The following is an 18,702-nucleotide window of genomic DNA, read 5'->3' as shown; positions in this document are numbered from 1 at the left end:
TTGCAGAGTGAATCCAGGGCTGTTCTTACACAATAATACAGGGACATAATCAATCAATTTTTTAATTAACTAATTTCCTGATAGAACAGCCTTCAAATACTGTCTTTAAAAAATTAATTGAAACAAAAAATAAAAAGGAAAAAAAATAATAAAAATAATTAAAAAACCCATGCCCTATAACACCTTAAGGGGTTTTCTGCTCCTCTATTTCAGGAAGGAGTGGGAGCACCACTACCAAACAAGCTCAGGCCCAACGCTCTCCTCCATTCTTGTCTCTCTAGACACACTGCTTCCTCATGTCTCTTCAGTTCCAGTTTTGCTCCTGTTTCTACTGGTGAACACCGTCTTACAAAGCTTGGGATTGGGTGTGCACCATCAACACAAGAGAGAAACTGATCACACATAAAGTGCTCACTTAATGCACCACGTAAGAGAGAGAGAGGAATAAAAAACCAAACAAATATCTTTCATCTCGTTCCGTTAAAGTATTGGTAGGGGTTACTCGTAAGAAACCACACGAATAACATTTTCAAATGGCAATGTGAATTTAAAGGTGGCTGTGTTCCTTGAAAATTATATGAAGGATGCGGAGTGGCTGATTCACAGATTTCTACGTACCCCATGTCTATTCACTATACACTACTGAGGAAGAAAAGGAGAAGGCTCACATAGTACATAGGCTTAAGGGGGGAAAAAAGATTGTCCTCTCTCCCCCTAAAAGTTCCATGACTGATAACTCACTCCAAAGGGCTGTAAGGAATCATTCATCTCCACGGGATTTAAGAGGAGATGCACAAAAAGGGCCAGATTATGATTGCCCTGATGGGGAAATCAGGGTGGGGGAAAGACGGCTCAAACAAGAATTTTGACCCAGCCCATTGCGCCCCTGTACAGAGGCCAGACAGCGTGTCTGGGGGTGCTACTCCATGCTGGGGTCACTGGTTGTCCTAGACTCCTGAGCAGGGCTCTACCTCCCTCTCCACTAACAACCCCCAGGAGGACACACAGCACCTCTCCCTGGAATGGTGAGAAGGCGCAACCCCCTTGTTATCCCACCACCTTAGGACGAAACCGTCAAGCACCGCCAAAGCGTAGGCAGCCAACAGTGTGTTACACAGCATGGGATAAGAGAAGTTGACATTTCAGAGGTTAATTACACAGGGAGGTGTTGCTCTGACTCCGGGGAAGTGCCCACTGAAGTCAACATGAATTTTGCCTGACTTAAGAGCTGCAAGCTTTGACCTGCTGAGGAGCCTCCTTCCTACTTTACCTCAGTGCTGAATACAGACACGTCAGCAGGATATTTGCCTCTACTGTCCAAGAGGTCCAGCTTTGGAATTATCCTTCACAACGACCTACCGAGGAAACACTCTTCATGACACGAGGTGTCACCTGCTGATAGCGACCTGGGCGAGAATGCAACTCTTGATAGCAGAGTAGCATGAAGAGCCCAAACTATTGTGGTCACTGAGTTACTGTAGTCATCGATCCCGCCTAGTACCCCTACTAGCCTGCTTGAAGCTGGTGAGAAGCCGCCGTCTGTGTCATGCAAAGGATTCCAAGAGTCCTCCCCCACCCCGTTGAGCTCCATTTGGTGCTCTCAGTGCAGAGATGGCTCTTGCCACCAGCCTGAATTTCAACAATAAAATTACTGTCAAGAAATGACTCACTGTGAGCAACACTCGCTGCATTGTCCAGGAGGCAGGTTCAGAAGCTGTTAGAGATACACTACTTTTGGAAGACTGCATATGTTGGCTATAGAGAGCCTACTAAGACCACCAGAGAAAGTGCTGGAAAATTTGGCAATGTTTAATAGCTTGGTAAAGTTTTCAGCCCTGGGAAAAGCTCCTATTTAACCCCTTAGAAAGCAGCACCCACTATTTTGGTAAACAAGGGGTTAATACACTTAATAGAGCTGGTAGAAAAAACACTGAGAAAAATGTTTTGTTGGTTGTCAAAATCAAAATGTTGCATGGAGATGGTTTCATTTCAACGAAGGTCTGAGGAAGCCCTGCCTGGTGAGCTGCTGCGAAGCCTGCGCTTCCAAGGGCTGTGGATCCAGGACAGCCCGCCAGGTGTACTGTCTCAGAGTTGGGGACCCCTGGGCTTCCAGGGTCTGCAGCTCCAGGACAGGCCACCAGGCAGAGTGCCCTGGGGCCGGGGTGCCATGCCAATTTGCAGAAAACTTCAAAATTTGGGGGTTTCATTCTGAATCGGAACAAAAACAAATTTAGAAATATCTAAATTTTCGGCACAATGGAATTACTTTGCCCTGCCCACCTGTAATATTTAATACTGTTACTGGAGAAAGAGCTAACAAGCAGGAGAGTCTGTATGAGAGGCAATTCTTCCTGTAGCACGAACAGCAATGAGCTCAGCTGCTAATGTGTTAATGTGGCACCGAAATGATTTTGCTTTGAATAGTACATGCTGACTGGCCAGGCAATTTTCCTGGAGCAGTTCAATAAAGAGCTATTCCCTGATTGAGCCACTTGCTTAAGCACATGTGTGATTCTGTTGACATCAGTGTAGGGTTTTGAGGCCACGGAGCATTGACTCCCAGAATGGATTCACCAAGTTAGCAGCTCTGTCGATTAACTAATTGGGGATGTCCAAATTCAAGGGGAGTTTTGCCAATGAGGCCTTCAGTGGCAAATGGACTCTATGGTAGTTCTTTCAGCAAGCAGAGTGTCTGCCTTGGACATATGCTTACTGCTTACTCTCTTTCTTTTCTGATTTCTGTTCTTTGTTCTCTTTATAAAGGGTTTTTATTCTGTGATAAAGTGCCAGTTCCCTCACTGTTTATTACAGCCTTTTTTAATACAAGTCATTGTACTTTGATGGGAAAACACACACAAAATTTAATGTCAGCAGTTACAAAATGACTGCCTTTTTTTGTTCCAGCTAGAGTAATTAAGGGTTATTTGTAAATATCTATACCAAGCAGTTTTATCATGTTTTGGAATTGTTGTCAAATAATTCAGTGAAATTCTGAGGAAACTGTATTTCAAACTTAACAAAATAATCAAAGTTTATCTAATGTCAGATACTTTTTAAAAGGAGCCTTTAGAAATCATAGCTTATAAAACTAGACACTTCATAGGTCATTTGTCTTGTATGCGGTGGGTGTCTTAATGGCATTGTGGGACTCTGCTGTTTTATTTCAGGTTTTAGATTTATTTTCATTCTTTGTTGCTAACCTCACACATTTCCCCATCATTTTAGTTTCAGTATTTTTTTTTGTTTGGTATGGTTGTGTTTTTGAGACAAGCTGAGAATGTCTTAGGGAAGATGGATGCTAGAAATATAATTTATTATTAATATTAATTATATTGATAAAACAAACTGATGAAAGCAAGGAGGAAATAAAATAAATCTGTACAATATTTGAATGAAATGTTGATTTTAAAAAGATCACATTCTGAAAGAGCACTTACTGCTTAATCAGTGTACAATCTAATTTGGTTATCAGTTATATAAATTACATACATTACTGCATCTGCATATTGTGATCTCGCTGCATAACAAGAGCTTCAAAACTCTGCTCTTATGGCAGATTAACTTCTTTCATGAAATGACTGGGACCAGTCTCAGAATCAAATTTTCTAATGCAGAAGACAGATCATAGAAATATATCTTGCTATATGAACAAATATATAATTTTTTACATGTAAAACAATATAATTGTAAGAATTGGCAGAGTGCATTGCCTGTGAATTTCACACTGGTCGAGCAATATCTCAGGTCTGACATGTTCTGCAGCTAATTTTCTGATTTTATTGCTCAGATGTTCCTTATCCATAAAAGAAGTATGCAACATGCTTACGTTACAAACAATGGAAGTTATTTAAACAGAGTACCATCTGCAGTACAAAAAACTGTTAACTATTTCATTATATCCTGTTCCATTTATAGGGAGCTACCTAATTTGCCCTTGCAGAATTTGAAGAAAATCTACCACTCTCTGCTAACGGGCTGATCCCCACATCTGTGTCAGATAAAATCATAGAGCTTATTATTTGTTACCATGGATACCATGAAGATACTGCTGTCCACTAAAGATTACTAGAGGAAGACAACATAATTCTCTGGAACTAGTCCTGTTTTGCCTTCATAAGTTGCTTTTAACCAGCCTGGTTCCACTGATGGGTACACTGTACAAAAATATATATATATAAAATATATATTAAAATTTGTTATAGTTAATAAAAAGATCAACATCATTATAAAAGATCAACATCAGATTGATGGAGACATAAAAACTAAATTTGAAGTGAAAATCTCTTGGCTTATCTCACAGATGCAGTTATGTTTAAAATATTGTGTGTAAAGGAAGACTATCTAATACATCTTACCATTTGAAAATATCGCCCCCTGTGGGAAGGAGAGCTCATGACTGTGCTCAGCTTTGCAGGAATACATGGCTTTGGCTTGTCTGAAAGATCAAAATATAAGTTTGTTACAAACAAGAAAAGGGGGGAAAATGAATTTAAAAATCTGAGAAGCAGAGTAATCTGATGAACACTGAGCTGGGAATCAGGGACTCCTGACAGAGTTCTAGAGGAAATTCAGGAACCTATCTAGACTAACTCCAGGTCTGCACATGCTTTTCTGTAAGGCCTTGGACAAGTCATGTAACTTCTTTGTACCTCATTTTTCCCAGCTCTAAGTAGAGATATCAAAATTTATGGGCTTCACCCACCATACTGAGGTGAGGTGAGGATAAATTTGTTTAAGATGTCATGTGTTAAGTAAAAGTACTGCAGTGTTGATGCAATTGGAGATTATCGGTAGCACTTTCTTCCCAATCAGAATGTTAACTCAATGATCTAATATACCATCTGCGGTAGATTTTAATTGTTCAGCATATTATTTTGTGTGGGCTACATAACTCCCCACAACTTTCCTCCCATGAAATGAAAGTAGTGAACTCAAACTGTTATATTAAGGTGGACACAATTTACACGTTAAGGACCTCTCTGCTCCACCCTGTGTGCCAATGCTGCTGTGAAGGCTGATGTAGAAGGATGGTTCAGCCATTCCCCTGCCTCCTCCACACCCACTTTTGGAGCTCCATGCACCCCTGTAGGAATTAGTAAGGAATGAACCCTCCCCCTAAAGGGGTTCCAGAGAGTGTTTAATGGACGGGTGGTGGTTGCTGAAGTTGTGGTGGAAATCTGAGTTTAAGACGTCTGTCCAGAGGATGAAAATATCATCAATGTATCTCTGATATATCATTGGTTTCATGATGAATTTGTCCAGAAATTCTTCTTCAAGGTGGTCCATGAAGAGGTTGGCATATTGCAGAGTTATCCTACTACCCAGGGCTGTTCCCTTGGTTTGGACAAACTGTTTGTTGTTGAATGTAAAATTGTTATGGGTGAGGATGAAATGGTTGAATTTGGCAATGAGTTTGGGTTGGATACCTGAGGACTGTCCATGTCTTATAAATATATGAGACAGGAAGCTATGCTGTCATTGTAAGGGACATTGGTGTATAGGGAAGTGACATCCATGGTAGCGAGGCTGGTGTTCGGAGGGAGGTTGCTAAGGCAGTGGAGTTTCTGGAGGGAATCAGTTGTGTCTTGGAGGAAGCTGGCTCTTTGTGTGGTGAGTGGTTTGAGGATGGTTTCTATGAGTCCTGATATTCCTTCATGGCACTCTTACTCTCTGGAATACTCCCACGCTAGCATCAACTTCCTGGACATGACAATCAGCTTCAGTAATGGAACCCCACAGACAACCATATATAAGAAACCTACAGATCGGTACACCTACCTTCATAGATCCAGTAACCACCCCAAACACACCAAGAAATCTATTATTTACAGCCAGGCACTCAGACACTACAGAATATGCTCAGAGGAGAAAGTCCAGGATATACACCTTAACACACTCAAAACTGTTTTCACCAAACAAGGACACTCCACCAGAGAAGTAGACTGCACCATGAAATGGGACATCCAAATACTCCAGGAGAACCTGCTTCAATACAGGTTTCAGAGTAACAGCCGTGTTAGTCTGTATTCGCAAAAAGAAAAGGAGTACTTGAGGCACCTTAGAGACTAACCAATTTGACCTTTTGTAGTGATAATCATGCTCCCCCCCACCCTCCTGCTGGTAATATCTCACCTTTCCTGATCACTCTTGTTACAGTCTGTATGGTAACACCCATTGTTTCATGTTCTCTGTGTATATAAAATCTCCCCACTGTATATTCCACCGTATGCATCCGATGAAGTGAGCTGTAGCTCACGAAAGCTTATGCTCAAATAAATTTGTTAATCTCTAAGGTGCCACAAGTACTCCTTTTCTTTTTGCGGATAAAGACTAACATGGCTGTTACTCTGAAACTTTTACCAAAGCAATCACCCTATATCTGACATATCCTTCCTCATTCTCAAAGAAAACCCACCCAACACTCTCAAAAGACAAGGCTGGGAGTTTAAATTCATAACTCTGCTACACACTAAAAACCATGGACTGAACAGAGACACTGGATTTATGGCTTATTACAACAATCTGTAGCCTACTAACCCCCTTCTTTTTGTCCTAGGACTGCAGAGAGGTTAATGGGCCTCTCCATCTCGAATGTCCCTTAGAATATGTGCTAACTACTTATGCTAAACAATCCATTCCATCCTGCATTTAGCTATGAGGCTCGGGGTACCTTTCATAGACCTGAAGAAGAGCTCGGTGTGGCTTGAAAGCTTGTTTCTCGCACAAATAGAAGTTGATCCAATAGAAGATATTGCCTCACCCACCTTGTCTCTCTAATAAACTCCAGTCAGCACAGACCTAGATTTTCACAAAGCTCATACTTCAGTTTTTTGGGTGTCCTCTTCAAGGCACCTTAAAGAGGCCTGATTTTCAGCACTTTTTGGTAATCAGGCCCTTTTAAGGGGTCTCAGGTTTGACACCCAATGGCACTAGACACTTTTGAAAACCTTGATCATAGCCCCTTTTGTGTGGTGGTGGTGGTGGTGGTACAGCACACCACTCCAGATATCTGGGCAGGGATAGGATACAGAAGGACCTAGACAAATTGGAGGATTGGGCCAAAAGAAATCTGATGAGGTTCAATAAGGATAAGTGCAGGGTCCTGCACTTAGGACGGAAGAACCCAATGCACCGCTACAGACTAGGGACCGAATGGCTAGGCAGCAGTTCTGCGGAAAAGGACCTAGGGTGACAGTGGACGAGAAGCTGGATATGAGTCAGCAGTGTGCCCTTGTTGCCAAGAAGGCCAATGGCATTTTGGGATGTATAAGTAGGGGCATAGCGAGCAGATCGAGGGACGTGATCGTTCCCCTCTATTCGACATTGGTGAGGCCTCATCTGGAGTACTGTGTCCAGTTTTGGGCCCCACACTTCAAGAAGGATGTGGATAAATTGGAGAGAGTCCAGCGAAGGGCAACAAAAATGATTAGGGGACTGGAACACATGAGTTATGAGGAGAGGCTGAGGGAGCTGGGATTGTTTAGCCTGCAGAAGAGAAGAATGAGGGGGGATTTGATAGCTGCTTTCAACTACCTGAAAGGGGGTTCCAAAGAGGATGGCTCTAGACTGTTCTCAATGGTAGCAGATGACAGAACGAGGAGTAATGGTCTCAAGTTGCAGTGGGGGAGGTTTAGATTGGATATTAGGAAAAACTTTTTCACTAAGAGGGTGGTGAAACACTGGAATGCGTTACCTAGGGAGGTGGTAGAATCTCCTTCCTTAGAGGTTTTTAAGGTCAGGCTTGACAAAGCCCTGGCTGGGATGATTTAACTGGGAATTGGTCCTGCTTGGAGCAGGGGGTTGGACTAGATGACCTTCTGGGGTCCCTTCCAACCCTGATATTCTATGATTCTATGATCTCTGCCTCTCATTTCTAGCAGGGAAGAGAAACCCTGAACTCACTCCCAAGAAAAATAGATTGTGCCTCCCTGTTGATGCTATTATTTGAATTCTAGTAGCAGTTAGTGGAGCCAACTTTGATTGGTGCTTCCAATGTTGTAGGCACTGTACAAACACATAGTGAGAGATCGTAAGCTCTTCAGGGCAGGGAATATCTAAACAGACAAGACAAACAAGCAAGCGTTGTTACCCCCTCTTACAGCTGGAGAACTGACGCAAAGAGAGAACTGATGCAAAGAGAGATCTGATAGCTTGTCTAAGATCACACAGGAAGTCCGGGACCTGTTTGGGACTGAACTCTTATATACAGAGTCCCAGTGTGGTGCCCTAACCACAAGCCCTCCTCTTTAATTTGATAAGATAAAGAGCGCTATAAACATTTATGATAAGTATTCTGACATGTTCATAGTTCTCCCACAAAATATCTATTTCCCATATCACTAAACCATAAAACTATACATAATACAAACATGAGACAAAAAAACAACAGATAATCCAAGGTATCCTGTACTGAATTTAGTAAACCACAGAGATGATTATAAACACATGGATAATATACAATACCCTCAGTATTCGGTCAGGTTGTAAACCATTACAGTCAGGCTGTGTTCTAAACCAAGATTAAGAGTTCAAATGCTACAGTGATAAGGGGAAGCTTAGAACAGAGAGAGAAGAAATGGTAATGTTTGTGGATTGTGTGTGTGGAGAACTCAGCTATTTAGCTTTCCTAGGGTCAGAATATGTTGATTTTTATTGTAGCATTCAAATGAGATAAGTGGAATAAAAACAATTCTTTCTTTCTCTGGCACTTTCTTATGTTTAGTGAAATATACCAATTTCAGCTGAATGGAGGGATGTTTATCTCCAAAAATGAAATAAATTTGAGAAAAAGAAGGGTCTTGGTCTCGCATTCTCCAATTAAGAGAAAGTTTGTAGAAACCTGAGTGTCAAGTCATTGCACCTATAAAATGAGTGAATGAAATGCAGTGATTAATTGACTGCAAAGTCTTATAAATGCACTCAAGTATGAGCAAGTTTGCTTGAATTAACAGTTTCTTCAAGTGATCTTCTTATTACCTTAATTTGTTACTATTGTTCTTGATGTATAATTATAGCCCACTGATGCCATGTACAAATAAAACAGTGTGTGTGTAATAGCACAGTGATAGACATAATCTAGGAATATATTCCCATTAATTTTCAGGCTCCTGATTATTCCCTCGATCTCCATAACATTTTGTGATTATTAAGATATAATTTTCCTATGATGGTATTGTCCAGCCACAAGTGTTATCAAGCTTTCACGGCTCAAGGCAATCTTATTGTGTGCAACTACGCAGATGGACATTCTCTCTTGTGGTGCTAATGCGTTCTTTCAACCAGTGCTGCCAGTCGAAGAGGGTGTGAAAATAGCACTATCATCTATAGTGAGGCTCTTAAAATTACTAACATTATTTTGAAGAAGAGAGTTACTCATGCCGTTCAGTGCATAGAAGAGTTAGATAATGGCACCTTCCTCTCCTAAGATCTCACTTTCCTTAACTTGAGTTGAACAGGTTACCTAGCAGAGAATACATTTGTCTTCCCCTCATAGGGTGGCAGGCCCCAGTAAATAAAGTAGGTCAGCTCCCCTGTGCCAGAGCAGGTACTTCCATTTAGCCAATGAAGAGGGAAGGGCAGGAGCTGGGAGATATCAAGGATCAATGAGAGAGCCGGTGACAGAAAGTCCCAGTGAGTCATTGCAGGCTGGTTCAGTCAGGAAGGGCAGGTGGGCACTGGCAAAGACCAGGGGACTGCAGTGGTCCTGGAGGGAAGCAGAAGGTGGTTCCTGGGGAAAGGCTGAAGGCAAGGGAGCAGCTAGAGGGGTTTGCTGGCTGGCATCTGCAAGACAAAGAACCAGGGCCAGAGGTCTGAAGGCACGAGGAGTAGCAGCAGAGGGAGCTGCCTCCTGGCTCTAAGTTGGAGAACTGCAGTCAAGGGCTGGAGAGGACTGAAGGAAGGAGAGCAGCGGAGGAGCTTAACTTCTGACATCTCCAAGGCCGGTGGATTGTACCCAGACACAACATGAAAGGGCCAGGGGAGTGAGGGATGCTCCGCTGGCAAGGATGCTCCCACACGAAAGGCTGTGGGGGTTCCCAGTGGGAAGAGCGGAAATCTGTCCTGGTACAAGAACAGGAGAGGGCTGATAGAGTCCAGGCATCGTTGAAGGTGTGTGCGGTATACAGGGCATCCAGGGATGAGGTATCTTGACTGCTTGTGCTGGTGTGAGAAATGGACTATGTTTGGGACTTTCGCTATGGATTATGTTTTTGTAATAAATCAGGAAGGGCAGTATTGAAACAAGAAAGCCTGAATAGAATTAGTGGGTCACCTGAGAGGAGAAACTGAAACAAGTGTGCCTGTCCTGCCATGACCTGCCACAGGAGGGCACTCCAGGCAGGGGCTGCCCTACGACACTCCCCATTTTGAGGCCTACTTTTACATTTTTTCTGAATCCCTAATGATGAGTTTATGATTGTTGGCATTAGAACATTTGGGTGATTATCTAAATCTCAGCAGATCATCAAATTATTATTGATTATTGCATGGTGCCAAAGCCCCCGCCCCTCCAAGCTCCTCATCAAAAGCAAGCTCCCCACAGACCAGGAGTCCTCATCTGCCAAGGAAACCTGCATAACATCTTCAAAAAACAAGCCTGTGAGCTTAAATTCATAACTTTGGCTGACACTAAAAAACATGGACTCAACAGAGACACTGGGCTTATTACAACAATCTATAACCCACTAACAACCCCTTCCCCCCACACACATCCAAGCTGCCTTTCCCCCCTTCCTTTAACTACTTATGCGAAACAATTTGTCCCACCTTGTAATTCTCTATGACATTCTGAGTAAAAGACCTGAAGAAGAGCTCTGTGTGACTTGAAAGCTTGTCTCTTTCACCAACAGAAGTTGGTCGTATAAAATATACTACCTCACCCACCTTGTCTCTCTAGGCACTTTATAGGCAGCCTGAAATGTTAGATTCCTGCTCTAAAGAATGTAGTCTAGATAGACAATGTACACGTGAAAGAAAGGAATGGGATGCAATTGTTAGTGCCAGAGATTTTGTTTGGATTCTTTTAAAGTGTTATCCTTTGTATAGGACTGTCAGATAACTGATTAGGTAATGCTTCTTTGCAAGGATTCACAGGACATGGATTTACAGGGCTTGAGGTACAGTCTAAGGTGGAACTTGAAGGAGAACAGAGTGTGGAGGAACCCTGGATTCCAGGTGTATAAGTACATGTGAAATAAGGCACAGAAGCAACAGGACGACGACGACTGCAGGGATATGTTTAATTACATAGCAAGAAGGAGATGCAAAAGGGAACATAGGTCCTCCCCCCTTCCCTAGACATGGTACGAACAAGTCACATTGATTCAAATCCTGAGCCTGTTCCCCTGGGACCTTGCTGCTAGCCCAGATGAAATCATGATCACTGCACCCTCTCTCTCATTCTTTGAGCTGTTCCCTCTCATGCAATTCTGATCGCCTCTATGCCATGATGTTCACTCCGGTCAGTAGCTTCTCATTTATCTGAGCCCCCAAGAGTTCTGTGTGCCCCTAATGGAAAGCTAGAGAACAGGAAACCTCACATTTCTCAGACTGTAATCTCTTCGGGGAAGGGACTATTTCTCTGTGTATTTTTGTACAACATCTATCACAATGGGGCCTCAATCCCCATTTGGGCTGCTGGGCAATACAGCAATATATGCATAAAGGAATAATAACTATGCTGCTTCTCTGTCATGGGTATTATACATCAGTGACAGGGATTAGATCCAGTGTGGAGCAAAGGGATATACCATGGCCTGGTAGCTGGGTGCTCCACCCGATTGATAGCCTATCCTTAAAGCTAGGTTTGAGGGAAAGGGAAAAGTAGCGAGAGTGAGGATGGCGAGGCAAAAATGGAGCTGGGACTGGAATGAGGGAGACAGTTATCAAAATCTGAGTAAAGATCTGGGAATGGGCATATATTCTGCTCTAACCTTTTCTGCCTACCAAGATGCACTAACTTAGAACACTCATTTTGTTCCTTTCTGAATAAAGAGATCTAAACAAACTGATACCACTGTGGATAGAGTGAACGGATAGCAAGTGTGAAAAATCGGGACACTTTTTTTCCCCCCCAGGGCGGGGAGTATAATTGCATATATAAAACAATGCCCCTAATATCGGGACGGTACCAATAATATTGGGATATCTAGTCACCCTAACTGTGAAAGACACACATTCATGTACAGCTGAAAACAGGTTTAAGATAAAGGAAGCAAGCAACAGAGGGATGTTCCTGGTGGGCGTACATTATAGCTGACTAAGCTAGGATGAAGAGGTGAAAATGCTGTATCTAGGAAGGGTATTAAGCATGTCCACATCACAAGAGTGATAGTAAAGGAGACAATCTGCAGATACCTGCTGGAAAATGAAAGTCGATGGGACTTGTGCTCCTAAATCACGTAGGTGCTTTTGAAAATGTCACCCATTGTGTAGATGACCACGTTTTGTTCCAGGCGGTAGAATGTACAAATCGCAATGTAGCTATTTAGAGGCTGGATCCTGGATCGGGAAAAAGTAGTTGAAAAGCTGGAAGTAAGGGACACTGGTGATTCCAGGGATTAATAATGGAACAGAGGCTTTCCTCTAGGCTGCTGGTTCTACTTCAGCAGGACCAAAAGCTGTTACTATCTGATGATTGCTTGGTGGCTTCCGTGAAATGAGTTGTCAGAAATTTTCCAACTCCTTCCTCATGGACTCAATGGACACAGAGACTGATCCACTCTTAATCAGCCCCAGTGCAGGGATGACACCCTTGGGGGACTGGTGTGTGGGAAGCCTGTGGCGCTCTGAAGCCTGCTCTGTAGAGTGCATGTTTTATTCTCTTGGGCTACCAAAATCTGATGCTACACACGAACACTACATTCAACAACATTTCATTTTTCACATCCAAAATTGCTTTTGGTTTTTTGTTCGTTTTTGCACTTTGTAACAATGGTGAGGAAATGGAAAGAATCCTTGCTTTAGGTCCTGATCTTGGAAGCTGATCCATGTGAGAAGACTTCTGGGGAGCCCCACTGACTTGCCTGGGAATTGGGGTCTGTTTGTACAGAGCAGCTTGCAGGACCAAAGCCTTGTGGTGGAACATATTTGGCCAAGTTTTACTTGGCAGACACAAATGTTAGAAACTGAATTACACACTGTATTGCAGCTTCATTTATAACAGAATGTACAGTGCCACTTTAATACTGCAACATTTACATGCATGAGCTAACAGCATGGGTTCCTGTACTAACTTACAGAAGGACATCAGATCTCAAAGCTCAGATACCAAGCAACAGACACCCCAGAAACATCTCATATGGATGAATGCGGGGGTAACATTGTAACATCAGAATTTACCATACTTTTACTTCTGGAATTTCCTGCATAAGTGTGTCTGTGTTTCCCCCCTTCTCTGTTAAAATGATCCATATATTTGTATTTTTATGAATGCACATACCCTTTCTAGTAGGCTATTATGGAGAGATCAAGAAAATTAACTTGTGGGGTGAGACAGGTCATATTTACCATGATTTCAATGGTGCAAAGAGATAGAAGAATGCTTTAAGGGCTCAGTTTGGCCCTCATGTGCATAACATGCATGCAGGTTTAAGCAAGAACTGGCTCTGACTGCTCCCTTGTTGCAGAGGCTGGTCTGACTCAAACAGCCCTGTAATAACAGCTGAACCACCTTTTCTCTCTTCCTTCTTCATTCTATCTGCGGACCTCTCATTCTCCTTGTTATTGTCACTATTCTGCTTTCTTATGAAGACTAGACAGAGGAGCTATTAAGCCTGTCAAGCCTTTCCTCCTTAGCCATCTATCATCTGCCCCCGTTATAAAGCAGAACAGCTACGTTCTTTGTCAGACTCTTGCTTCTTATGTGGTTTATATACAAGAATGGGAGCTGAGCAGGAGGGAGGAAGGGGAGAACGCACAGTGGGAAGGAGGAGGAGCGGAGTATGGTGGAGGTAGAGTGTCAGAGAACTGCAGAGCAGGGCTCTATCGAGGCTCCCTCAGCTTGTGTGCCACACAAAACAAGCACCTGTGCCCCACTCAACTAGCCATGCTGCTGCCTCCTCCCTCCCTCCCTCATGTAATATCATAAGGTCCTGGCAACTCAAACTGATCAGCTTTCTCTTCAATTGGATCCTGCCACCTGCTGGGTGGCAGGCAGCTGTCAGACTTGGACTGTAAATTACTAAGCATTTTGGTGCCTGCCTGCTTGTCAGTCTCACATCAGCACCTACGGTTCCATGGATTATTGTTATTGGATGTTGTATGTCCGTTACTCTATTGCTCGGAGGTCCCATTAGGCTCAGGATCTTGCTGTTCTAAGTGCTGCATGAAAAGGTGGCCGTGATCCCGATCTCATAAATTAGAAGGCTGGAAGGAACCACTGTGATCATCCAGTCTAACCTCCTGTATAATATAGGCCATAGAAGTTTCTTGAGTTAATTCATGTTTGAACTAAAGCATTTTTTCTTAAAATCAGGGAATGGATCACAGGGCATGGATCACTTGATGATAACCTGTTCTGTTGATTCCCTCTGGGGAACCTGGCATTGGCCACTGTCAGAAGACAGGCTACTGGGCTAGATGGACTTTTGGTCTGACACAGTATGGCTGTTCTTATGTAATTCAATACTGAGTTTAAAATTGCCAGTGATGGAAAATCCATGAGAACCTTTGGTAAGTTGTTCCAGTAATTAATTACCCTCACTGTTAAAAATGTGAACCTTATTTCCAGTCTGAATTCATCTAGCTTCAACTTCCAGCTGTTGCATTGTGATATATCTTTGTCTGCAAGACTGAAGAGTCCACTATCAAATTTTTGTTTCTCATGTTCCTCATTTTGTTAGTTATAAACTGTCATCAAGTCACCCTTTAACCTTTTCTTTCAGCTAAATGGATTGAGCTCTTGGAGTCTCACTATCTCAAAGTGCTTACAGTCAAAGAGAAGGTACACAGGAAGGGAGGGGGGAAGAAAATATACACAGTTTTTATATACATTTGATTTTTTTAATGGTCTTAGGTTTGCAATTATGTAAATAAGTGCTGCTCAGTCTTGACACCAAGCCTTGGCTGATTTATTATAAGATCATGGCAGAAAGGACCATGAGTAAGGGTACGATTCTGTTATGGAGGTCATAGATTCTGGGACCATTGTGACTTACCTCTTCTGGGGCAGGGCTGGAGCAATGGTCAGCCCCAGGGCTCCTGGAGCAACAGCCGCCAGAACAGCTGACCGGTGACTAGCCCTGGAACTGCCACAGCATCAGTCCCTGTCCTGCCAGAACAGCAGCTGGGGTTGGGTCAGCCCACCTGGGGCTGGAGAAGCAGCAGTCAGCTCCTGCTACAGGAGCAGGTGCTAGCCCCCGAGGCGCTTTCTCTCCCCCACCACCCTCAGGTGTTTTTGGTAAAAGCCAGGGACGGGTCTCTGGCTTCCGTGAATTTTTGTTTATTGCCTGCAACCTGTCCATGACTTTTACTAAAAATAATCATGACAAAATCTTAACCTTAGCCCTGAGCGATCTTCTGATGGTGCTTGAGCACACTCGCCTGGTGCTGGATCTGGAACTGCTTATTTGCCTTTAATCTAGCCCTTTGTTTGGGAAATGTATGGAAGCCCACAATGAAATGTGACAGAAAGAAAAATAAAGCAGAATGGAAGGAAGAAGAGGTTGGACAACATAGAGATGGCTCCACTTCCTAGAGGAACGACCATCCAAGGAATGGATGTCTGCTCTACTATAATTAAAGTGACAAGACGAAAACAAATCCCACTGATTGTGTAAACAACTAAAGGGCCTGTGTGATGATCACATATTTCCCCAAATGGAAACTGAAGCAAGGAAGGTGTGGTGGCAAGAATAGTAACAAGCTTGATTATTTTTATCCAAAGCTAAACTTTGGAAAGGGCAGTTTCACTAAGAGGCAGCCTACTGTCCTCGGCTTCCGTACAGGTACTGTCACAGCAGATGGAGAAAATCAATGGTCTAACTGGTTTCAGAGTAGCAGCCGTGTTAGTCTGTATTTGCAAAAAGAAAAGGAGGACTTGTGGCACCTTAGAGACTAACAAATTTATTTGAGCATGAGCTTTCGTGAGCTACTGCTCACTTCATCGGATGCATTCAGTGGAAAATACAGTGGGGAGATTTATATACACAGAGAACATGAAACAGTGGGTGTTACCATACACACTGTAAGGAGAGTGATCACTTAAGATGAGCTAATACCAGCAGGAGAGCTGGGTGGGAGGGAGAAAACCTTTTCTAGTGATAATCAAGGTGGGCCATTTCCAGCAGTTCACAAGAACGTCTGAGGAATGGGTGTGGGGGGGGGGGGGGGGATAGTTTTACTTTGTGAAATGACCCATCCACTCCCAGTCTCTATTCAAGCCTAAGTTAATTGTATCCAGTTTGCAAATTCATTCCAATTCAGCAGTCTCTCCTTGGAGTCTGTTTTTGAAGTTTTTTTTGTTGAAGAATTGTCACTTTTAGGTCTGTAATCGAGTGACCAGAGAGACTGAAGTGTTCTCCAACTGGTTTTTGAATGTTATAATTCTTGATGTCTGATTCGTGTCCATTTATTCTTTTAAGTAGAGACTGTCCAGTCTGACCAATGTACATGGCAGAGGGGCATTGCAGGCGCATGATGGCATATATCACATTGGTGGATGTGCAGGTGAACGAGCCTCTGATAGTGTGGCTGATGTGATTAGGCCCTATGATGGTGTCTCCTGAATAGATATGTGGACACAATAGGCAATGGGCTTTGTTGCTAGGATAGGTTCCTGGGTTAGTGGTAATGTTGTGGGTGGTGTGGTTGCTGGTGAGTACTTGCTTCAGGTTGGGGGGCTGCCTGTAAGCAAGGACTGGCTTGTCTCCCAAGATCTGTGAGAGTGATGGGTCGTCCTTCAGGATAGGTTGTAGATCCTTGATGATGCGTTGGAGAGGTTTTAGTTGGGGGCTGAAGGTGATGGCTAGTGGCGTTCTATTATTTTCTTTGTTGGGCCTGTCCTGTAGTAGGTGACTTCTGGGTACTCTTCTGGCTCTGTCAATCTGTTTCTTCACTTCAGCAGGTGTGTATTGTAGTTGTAAGAATGCTTGATAGAGATCATGTAGGTGTTTGTCTGAGGGGTTAGAGCAAATGCGGTTGTATCGTAGAGTTTGGCTGTAGACAATGGATCGTGTGGTGTGATCTGGGTGAAAGCTGGAGGCATGTAGGTAGGAATAGCGGTCAGTAGGTTTCCGTGAAAGCTTACGAAAGCTTATGCTCAAATAAATTTGTTAGTCTCTGAGGTGCCACAAGTACTCCTTTTCTTTTTGCAAATGGTCTAACTCACTCTCTTTCTCTGAGAGAAGTATAGAAAGGATGAACCTGACAAATGGGGGCATGTTTGCACAGCAAGGGATGCTTCCTTGGAAGGTACAAAGTATTGTTTCCCACTCCTCCATGTCAGTCTCTCAAAGCATATGGCTTTAATTTTTAACTAAAATTCAATTGTGTAGGGTACTTACCGTCCTGAAGAAGTTTGTTTAAGTGAACCAGCACTTTCGAACAACTGGGCTCTTGTGGCCACTCTGAAAATTGAGTTAAGAGGCATTTGGTTTTAAACTTCGCCCTTTCAATGAACTGCATAGAGTTATTTCAGTTTTAATAATCTAAGGCAGTGGTTCTCAAACTGTGGGTTGGGACCCCAAAGTGGGTCACGATTCCGTTTTAATGGGGTCGCCAGGACTGGCGTTAGACTTGCTGGGGTCCGGGGCCAAAGCTGAAGCCCAAGCCCCACCTCCCGGGGCTGAAGCCTGAGCTCTACCACCTGGGGCTGAAGTCTGAGCCTGAGCCCCACTGCTCAGGGCCGAAGCTCAAAGGCTACAAACTTGGGTGGCAGGGCTCAGGTTACAGGCCCCCAACCTGGGGCTGAAGCCCTTGGACTTTGGCTTTGCTTCCTCCCTTCCCCGTCTCACCCCCCTGCCTAGGGCAGCAGGGCTCGGGCAGCCTCCTGGGTTCATGCAATAATTTTTGTTGTCAGAAGGGGATCACGGTGCAATGAAGTTTGAGAACCCCTGATCTCAGGTATTTTTAGTTGGACAGACAAGAAAATGTTAATTTTTATTTTAAATTCTTTATTTGATTCTTAAATTGACTGTGCTCCTTTTTTCAATCTGAAAAATGTAGGACCAATGGAGGAAGCCAAGAAGCAAGTCATGCTGAGCTTAGGTCCCAGTTCAGCAAGAAACTTAAGCGTGTGTCCAACGTGAAGGACATGAACAGTCCAACCAGCTTCAAGTGAGGCATGTGCTAAAATACCTTCCTGAACTCATAAAACAGTAAGGAACTCTGCTGAAAATGCAACACAAAACATTGCCATAATTTTTAATTCATATTCATGTCTTGTCACTGAATAAACCTGAAGTGAGGGAGATGTAGTTTCTGGAGAGGGAAAATGGGTGTTATCATTTCTGGGTTCACTGACCACCAGTCCTGTGCTATGAGCACTAGAAAACATTTTTAACCCCCAGTTTATGGGAAAATAATCATTTCTATTTTGTAACGCATTCCAACCCAAGAAATCTCTAGCTACTTTATCAAAAGCAAAGAAATTATTTCAGCGCATGCAATGGAACACATCAATTTCAGAGAGGAATTAAATTTGTCTTGCTCCGATTTCTGTCAAAAGAAAGAGGTGATGATGAATAACACTTTATTCCTTGACAT

At 43.2% G+C, this 18,702-nt stretch overlaps 1 protein-coding gene across 3 annotated transcripts in view; it reads right to left on the bottom strand.

Moving 5' to 3' along the window:
- Nucleotides 1-3,387: 3,387 nt before the first annotated feature.
- The window catches only part of ARHGAP42 (Rho GTPase activating protein 42), a 313,472-nt gene continuing 298,157 nt past the window's right edge, over nucleotides 3,388-18,702 (bottom strand). For all 3 annotated transcript variants that reach the window (XM_084617969.1, XM_084617968.1, XM_084617970.1), the window contains 3 exons: nucleotides 17,502-17,564; nucleotides 4,356-4,435; nucleotides 3,388-4,154 (listed from right to left, as the gene is read on the bottom strand). In XM_084617969.1, the coding sequence (XP_084474095.1) occupies nucleotides 4,066-4,154; nucleotides 4,356-4,435; nucleotides 17,502-17,564 (232 nt within the window). In that variant the 3' untranslated portion in view covers nucleotides 3,388-4,065. The remainder of the gene's footprint in view (nucleotides 4,155-4,355; nucleotides 4,436-17,501; nucleotides 17,565-18,702) is intronic.

Source organism: Lepidochelys olivacea (assembly GCF_965140295.1).
Source record: "Lepidochelys olivacea isolate rLepOli2 genome assembly, chromosome: 1".
Taxonomy (NCBI): Eukaryota; Metazoa; Chordata; order Testudines; family Cheloniidae; genus Lepidochelys; species Lepidochelys olivacea.
Note: the sequence above shows the minus strand (reverse complement) of the source record. Positions and strands in the feature narration are given on the sequence as shown.